Source organism: Spodoptera frugiperda, chromosome 17 (genome assembly GCF_023101765.2).
Source record: "Spodoptera frugiperda isolate SF20-4 chromosome 17, AGI-APGP_CSIRO_Sfru_2.0, whole genome shotgun sequence".
In the NCBI taxonomy this organism is placed as follows: Eukaryota; Metazoa; Arthropoda; class Insecta; order Lepidoptera; family Noctuidae; genus Spodoptera; species Spodoptera frugiperda.
The window spans coordinates 6201887-6210844 of NC_064228.1; the positions used below are offsets into that span (position 1 = coordinate 6201887).

At 36.2% G+C, this 8958-nt stretch overlaps 1 protein-coding gene across 1 annotated transcript; it reads left to right on the forward strand.

Annotated features, from left to right (window-relative positions):
• The first annotated feature begins 4824 nt into the window (after positions 1–4824).
• Positions 4825–8746, forward strand: LOC118276948 (uncharacterized). Its single transcript, XM_035595579.2, is given in 3 exon segments — positions 4825–4966; positions 5496–5862; positions 5865–8746. Coding segments are annotated over 2 exon segments (3153 nt in total). The 5' UTR covers positions 4825–4966; positions 5496–5517; the 3' UTR covers positions 8673–8746.
• Positions 8747–8958: the final 212 nt, after the last annotated feature.

An 8958-nucleotide genomic window follows, 5' to 3' on the forward strand; every position in this document is an offset into this window, starting at 1 on the left:
ACGATTAATAAGTTAAAGCGCTTGTTAAATAAATTAATATTTAGTCGTGTTTACTACTGCGGCGTCGATCTTGTATAGCATCGCAAACTGAGTATGAAGTTTGGGGTGTTTTTCCACCAGAGATGTGCTATGCTACGTTGCTGTAGATGCGTTTTGGTTTCCACCAATCATATTCATTGGCACATAGCTTAGCACGGGTGGAAACGGACTCAGCTTAGCTATGTTTTTTATATAGAAAGATGCGTGCTATGGATGGCTTCCCTACTATGGATACATCACATACTCGAGCTGCGCATCTTCTTCGCACAACATTTTTTTTTATAAATTCGGTGAGTTAACATTTTTTTATTTAGTTAAAATAAGTGTACAATACGTAAGACATTTTTTTTTGCTTCGTGCCATAATCTATTCAAAACAACAATAGTTATTTGTTTAACGTCAGTTTTCTGTGAAGCCGTGGTATAACTCCGGTCTAGCCGACCAAGCAGTGCCGAAACATGACTTTTCTTCATAAAAGCGTTATACTTAAATACGCTTTTACCTAGTCCATTTATTTATCAAGTTAGATAATATCTCACTTAACCACAATAAATGTAAAACAAGGCTATCCAATACAACATTAAATAAAGCCAAACTTCGCCCGAAGTAATGCCATTTATTTTTCTCTTTAGACTTTTGGGTTGCCACAATAAAAATTATGTTTTTAATTTATCGCTCGACCACCTGCTACGGACGAACGAAACTAATAATTTAAACTCTTTATTTTGTCTGGCAACACTTGTTATTTTGAAAATGGTTTTTTTATGGTAAGTATAAGCCGGTGAACGAGCAGACAGATTACCTGATGGTAAGCAATCCCATGGACGCCCGAAACACCAGAGGCGTTACAAGTGCGTTGCCGACCTTTTGGAAGTGGGAATCGGGGATTGGAAATCTCAGTAGCCACAAGGAGACTCCTTCTCACGTCACCCAAGGAAGGCATTGGATGATTCCCGGGCGGTTGGGCAAAGTATTACTGGGCTTTTTTCAGTTTTTCGAAATTTTCTCATTAGTAGCACGGAGTCTGGAATTGTGCCCAGTATATGGCAATAGACTCACCTCACTCACTCACAGTACCATGTAATAGAGGTACATGGTACTTATAACATAAATGGTGAAAAGTGGGTGTACATTTAATAGCGGCATTACGTGTCGTAATGTGCACCTCAGCCTACCCCTTCGGGAATAAAAAGCGTGACGTTGCGTTGCTTCTATTGCCTTAATTATGTATAACTCTAAATTTCAAGCAAGCGAAGCTGCGGGCAAAATCTAGTTACAAAGAAAAGCAAACACATCATTCTTTTTACAACGAACGCTCAAATATATTATGAAATCGGTACCTACCTACCTACAATGAAAAATTCAGTTACTCAAAAAAAAAACAGTGTAAACAATTTTAAAATGCCGTCTATCAACGTCATCAATATAAATATAAAAGTACGCGTTACAAAAAAGAGCGTAAAATGTATGTGTTTTTATATATTTCACTTTAAAAGCAAAGTAATAAATTGAATTTTCGCATCGTCCACACTGCCATATTCTTGGCAACCGTACACTGACGTGGATGTACAAAAGGAACCTGGAGATTGGAGGTGGTAATATCAAATTTTGTCAAAAGGTTTTGTAAAAAATTCTAGCTAGAATTTCAGTTTGCTCGAAGGGAAAATCAAGACTTAGTTACAAAAGGTTTTGGTTCCTTTTCCACCAAAGATGTACTGTGGACTTGTTTGGCTTCTACCAATCATATTCATTGGTACACATATCTTAGCACTGGTGGAAACAGACTCAGCTACGCTATGTCTTTGTACAGACAGATGCGTGCAATGGATGGCTTCCCTACTATCGATACATCGCATACTCGAGATTAGTATCAGTGGAAACGGTCATATAGTTTCACAGCTCAGCTATAACATCTTCGTAGCATAGCTACATATCACATTTCTGGTGGAAAAACACTCTAAGTCATGAAAAACAGTTGCTACAATATGCTACTTTTATTCCAGGTGTCAAAAACTACCGCATCAAAATCTTCTAACATCTGCCACCCTTTATCGGAGCGGCCGTCAGTTTGTGGTGAGATACGAGTCTATTTGACATTCCTCTATGATTTATGGTCCCTTAGAGTACCCTCCTTGATACGGGAGAGGTGACCAATCGCTTGAAAATATGTATTGCTTGTCTATGCTTGACTAGTGGGCATGCATCTTGTATATGGTGTAATAAGAATTACTGGATAAGAGGACCTTTTGTTATTATTTTAGGCATTTTTGTTGTTATAAGATAATGGAGCAAGCAGACAGACAAACCCTGTTGGTTCAGCTGTAGTCCTATCCGAAATACAAGTGTGAGCCATGTTTCGACACGAATGGGCCGTGTCGACCGGGGTGATACCACGGCCTAACAGAAAACCGACGTGAAACAACGCTTGCGTTGTGTTTTGTTGTGTGGGTGAGGTTACCGGAGACCCAATTGCCCCCTTTTTTTCCCAATCCCCGATTCGCCAACAATCCTTAAATTACTAACCCCCAAAAGGCAGACAACGCACTTGTAACGCCTCTGGTGTTTCGGGTATTTATGGGCGGCGGCGATTGCTTACCATTAAATGACACGTCGGCTCGTTTACAGTAAAAAAAAAACATAAATTAACATAACCAAAACTTTAAATTAAATTATATTATAAAATACTTGAAACTTTTCAATCCGAATTTAGGGCAAAATGAAAATTAGTCTTTGAAACAATACCTAGGACACTTAGGCACTGCTAAAATAACTTTCGTTTCCTTTCATAAAGTTCTGGACAGTTATCCAGATTCAGAAAATATTTGTAGTATTACTTTCTAGATACTTTTTATTTTAAAATCTAATTTTGTTGTAGCTGTGTGTAAGAACGAAGTATCTGACATTTTTGTTAAGGATTTTAAACTACAGTGGCGCCCCTGGTCAGGTGGTCGCAAGTACGACTGCCAGGTAAGGGGTCTCGGGTTCGGTTCCTGGGCCGGGGAAGGTATAACTGGGCTTTTTCGCTTTTTAAAAACAAAACTCTATAGTAGCACATCTCTAGAATTGTGCCCAGTATATGACAATAGGCCCGCCCCCTATTACATGGGACTTGTAAGACAGGTGGTGAAAAGTGAATGTACATTGTACCTACAGTGGCATTATGTGCCGTAATGTGCACCTCTGTGTACCCCTACGGGAATAAAATAGAGCCTGTAACCGTCATCAATAATGCACTATCCAACACAACAAGAATTATTCAAATCAGATACTAATTTGATTTGAACCTTCGGAACTACTAAGTTCCGATGGTTAGCGCGTTTAAACAAACTCTTCAGCTTTATATATTGGTATAATAGATTAGTAAGTATAAGATAGAAACCAATCGACCTAAATACCTAACTAATAAAGTACATCTTAAACTAACCTAAAACCCTTGAACTAAAACAAAACAATTTGATTTATTACCAAACTATGTAAAACTAAGCCAGTTACCACGTTCTTAACTTAAACATTAAACCAGTCAGTTAAAATTGTCGGCATTTACAACAAAGGCACCTACCTAGTAACAGATTAAATTAAATTAAAGTTAAACTTTATAATCAGCTAAAACGAAGAAAGAAAATCTTTTGTTCGTTTTGGAAACTCAATAACTGAAATTTGGAATTTCATTTATTGAGTTAGATAATTAGAAAACTATAATTGTCTAATAATCACGCTTCTTAAACTACGAAAGGGTAAGTTGGAATGCAAATACGAGTAACGAGTATTAAAAGCAAAAGAGTAAAAAGTAAAAGACAAGGTTATCGAACACAAAATAGGTTTTTATACCATAATTACCGCGGGATCGAGATTTCAAGACGCAGGAAATTATCTTCTAGAAAAAAAAATTTGTAAGGCCAAATATATTAATCTATTCTTTTCTGTATGTTATTATTTGAAGTATAGTATATGGTTATGCGAAAAGCGACCAACACACGGGCAACAGCTAGTTTTAAATATATTCAAACTACTACACCCAATAAAATTTTTGAAAATTTTCTTCTAGACGTGTTTCTGCCAATCCCTCATGATATAACAAGCGCGATGATTATGCCCCTCAGCAAACTAGACCAGCAAACCGTCAAAGGACGCTTGGAGACTAGTTACAACTTTAATCGAATCACAAACTTCCTAATACCAGCCACGAGGCCCTACTCACTTCAAAATGAGATGAGAAATATCTCCAAGATAGAATCTGTCGGGTTTAATAAGAACTGGTAGATTTTCTCGCGGAATTATGTCTGTTTTATGAAAGTATCACCGTCTCTAGTCTTCTTGTGGGTGTTGTATCATTAGAGTCGACAAAATGACTAATTAGGTACTTACACATTGGGCCTCCGGTAACCCCACTCACATAACGCAAGCGTTGTTTTACGTCGGTTTTCTGTGAGGCCGTGGTATCACTCTGGTCGAGTCGGCCCATTCGTGCCGAAGCATGGCTCTCATACACGTATTTTTATACACGCATCTACGACTTCGAAGGAAGAAAGGAGAGGTATGTGTAACGGCACATGATGTTTGTAAACGCATCCACGACACAGGAATATCTTTGTGTAAGGGCAAAGTATTTTGAAAAGGTAACCAGTTCACTCAGGTATGCACGCAAGACCTATACTATCATCATTAAATTACAAGCACAAAACGTCCACTTCTGAGCATAAGCCTAATAAAAAGGTTTATTGTTTTCATTCCCAAACAGGCAACTACAGAAAATAGAAAAAACTTAAAACGCCACTTAAAAAGAAGAATGTTCATGTCATTAGAATGTCAAGAAATCAAAATTTTCATTCAGGTTTATGTTTAATTTACAAATCAAATTATTGAAATAACGGAAATCTTGTGTACTGCGGTTTTTTTCGGAAAATGACTTGACTTTCACAATATTTTGGTTAGTATTTTTATCGACTATACTTCACGTAACTACGTGTTTAAATACCTACGTTAATGTATACTTTTTAATTGTGGCTGTCAAATTACGGCTTTGAATCACCAAGTAGACCCAAAATATCTTTAGAGTGGATACAAAACTGTTGTCTTGTCTATATTTTACTTAGCGTTACATATAACACAAATAAATAAAAAATCTCGTACTTCATATTTCGTGCATAATGCACTAATCAAAAACCACAGAGGAATATAACGTGAAAATGCTCGAAAACTCGAAACGTAATCTGTGTTTTTAATTATATGTATTTAGGGCCTCTATGCGATATGTTTTAATAGCCCCAACAGACTACACACTATGTTTCTTCTTATAGTGTAATTATTTATGTTTAACAGTAAAGTGTAAAAGCAGTCTTCAATAATGTTAGTTTTGACATTTGGCAGAAGAATATGTAGATGAAAGAAAGATATCACACATACATAGGCAAAGAAAATGACAAAGATGAATAGAATACAAATATTTTTGCTTACAGAAGAGGAGAGAAGATTATTGAAATGGGTAAAAGCCTTTCTGAATGGAGGAACAAAGACAAGGATGGTGAAACAAAAGTTCTATTCAAAAAGTCAAATGCTGTATTGTTCTCGCATTCAAGAACACTCTCGGGAGTTTCCCAATCCTACTCCAGAAGTGGGATTATGCAGATAAAGAAGAATCTAGAACATTCACACAACTACTATGAAGACAAGGGGAAACTAAAAAGGGACTTGAGTGTGGAAACCGATGTTTGTATCTTAAGAAGATATTATAGAAGTAGGAAGAACAAACTTTCTACTCGAGATGGCTCCATGAAGTCCAGATATTCCACAATGGTTGATACTGAGGTAGATACTATAGATGAGTTCCCGACACCAGCGCTTGTGGAGACAATGACACTGAAAATAAAAGCCATTCGCCATTAGACATAGCTTCACTCATGATAGACAATTTGAAAGACTTACTAAATCAATGGATTCAAGAACATCTCATAGAGAATAAAGACAACAAACAGAAGATAGATTCAGTAATACATTCTCTCATTGAAAAGTTTGATAGAAATAAAACATTAACTTCTTCATCTGGGTCCACGTACGTGTTACACAAAGAAACCACTACACATGAAGTGAAAGATAAAAAAATTGCAACCCCATCTTTTACTTGTGATTACTGCAAACAAACCGCTCGAACAGTGAAAGTCGGATCTACAGCCAATACCGATAATAGAGAGTCTTCAGCGCTTACCATCCCATTCAAATGTAAAGATATAAGAATCATATCTACTTTGAGCATACCAAGAAGTTTCCATAAAAGGGGAATGGAGGAACACAAACCACTTGGCAGTTCTTGGTACAAGACGAATAAAATGAAACACAAGAATGTAACAACTCTCTCTGTTGATAAGTCACACAAAATGATCAATTCGTCTAGTTTCGATTTAGTGTCAATCTCAACAAATACTCTAACAAAACAATCTACCAATTGCGATGTACACGTCAAAAAGAAAAAACGGCATATTGTATTTTTCCCCAAACCTCTTTACAAGAGTGCAACTGAAAGTTCAAGCGTAACAAACAATGAGCGAACTCAATTAAACAATCTTCGTGTGAACAAGGAGCAACTAGATGACATGCCAAGCCTCATGAAAAGTCTTTATACTACTGAACTTAATTTAGCTGGCAACCTTGATAAAAACGTTGAAAACAATACTACAAATGATAACTACACAATGACTGAAGCTAAATCAAAAACGATTAACAAAATGGCTACAGACTCAAACTTACCAAATCGTATTTACATTCAACAAAGCATTGAAAAAAGTATATACGAAGGAGATCAACGCGATATGGTTGCTGTGGACTATATGAAAAATCAACAAATACAGTTTTCTAATATTAGACAATCCAAAAGCTTAAGCATCAGAAACCAAGCGACAACCAAAAGAAACTACAAGAAAACTTCGATCAAAGGCAAACATAACAAACACAAACGACGGTTAACTAGCAAAATACAACAAAATATCAAATTACCTGAAAACAAAAATATTCAAAATAAAAATTTTACATTTCTTTACAAGAAAGCTAATAATCAAAAGTCTCAAATAAAACAATTCGTAAAATATTGTCAAAACCTATTCGATTATTTTGAAGATTACGAAACAAACAAGAATATTAAATTAGATGTACGTATTAACGTGCTTCCGTCGTACGAAAATAAAACAAAAGATGTGTGTACGGATATCAGCAATCAAGCACTGGGTGTTTATGATGTAAAAGGTGGATCTACTTTGCTATACAATGTCAAACCAACTGAAGTAAGTAGTCCTGAGAATATGGATGAGGATTCTATGAAATCACACACAGAAAATGACAGCTCCTTTGGCTTTACACATGAAATCATTCCCCTCCTTGATGGTGCTGCAAGTCAAGCTAAATACATATTTGACGATTCAAGAGATAAGCTCGAAGGGAACTCGAAACAAAACAGTGTAATGGAGCGAAGCACCTTGACAAGCGAACTAGAAATTGCACAAGAAATCAGTGAACTTCGCGCGATTATAAAAGATTTAACTGCTGCCGCGGATAAATTTGTGAGTGAACAAATCAAGAGAGACTCTAACAAATCGAATGCTGGAACCAATATGTCTCCACTAATCAGCAATAATTTTACATCCAGCTCCAAAGTACAAGCTGTTATTAGTCTGAGAAACCCGTCAAAGGCTGTACAGTATTCGAAAGAGTTTTTGGCTCAGCAAAAACTCATATCGGGAGTCAAACTAAGTAAGGAACCCAAGAAGAAAGATACGTTTGAATATTACAATAGACTTGCGAAGAAGAGTACGTCTTACCGCATTATCGACAGTGAATCTATTCTCAGAGTTACCGATATGACGTCAAAAGCAAATGAAATTCAACATCAAAATAAAATAATTGAAGGAAACTCAGCTCGCCCTTTGCTAAAGAAATCCAGATCATTATTTGAGTTACCAGGAGATCAGAGGAACAAAAGAAAATTTATTACATTATTCTGTGATGGTTATCAGAAAAGTATACGATGTAATGTTTGTAGCATCCACAAAAAGCAGTCAGAGGGTTCACGCTCTACATGTTTCAGACGTAGTAGGCGTCGCAACAAAAATTGGTTTGCACGGAAAAAGAAGGAAAAGAAATTGAGTGACAAATCCAAACAACTAAACCAACAAAGTACAAATCAATTTTCCGAACTAACTTCTGAGCCTACCACTATAGTCAGAATACCTTCTTGTACCTGTCCTACCACCAACGGCTCTGTGGATCGTGAGTATGTACAAATGTTAATCCCAGAAGGGAATAGTTTTAAATATTCTTCTACGATGGTGTTTCCTCCTAGAGAAACAGAAGAAATTGAAATTGAAGATGAACAGACTATAAATGAAGCGCAAAAAGTCCGTAAAGTACGCAGAGGCATGAATTTTGGTGAAGGCTGTGTATACTGCGTGCTACTCTGGATCCCTGTCATAATGATTGCTTGCTTGTTCTATGTGTACGTTTTGAAAGATAAACTGAAATCCCAATTAGAAGAAGGAAAACCTACTTCTGCAAGTACAGGAGTAGTTATACCTGTGCCAGCGCCTGGTGGAAATTCCTCTTCATCATCATCGGTTCTCTTTGTGAAACTACGTGATCTGGGATTTTAATATACATTTATTATTGTTGTGATAGATTCTTTCTTTTACTTTTTTTACTAAAATAAAAATCGCGTTTTATTGTTCTTTTTGTTTTATTTTCTATGAATATTTCAGAGAAAATGAATGAATACAAATAATTATTAACTTGGTCTAGTACTTCATTACCTCTTTGTTTCAGATAATCAAGTATAGTACTAAATCGATATGGAATATAATAAAGGACCATTAACGAAAAAAGGAAAAAGACCAAAATCAGCAACCAAATATCCAAAAATAATGCCAACTTTTGTCGTAT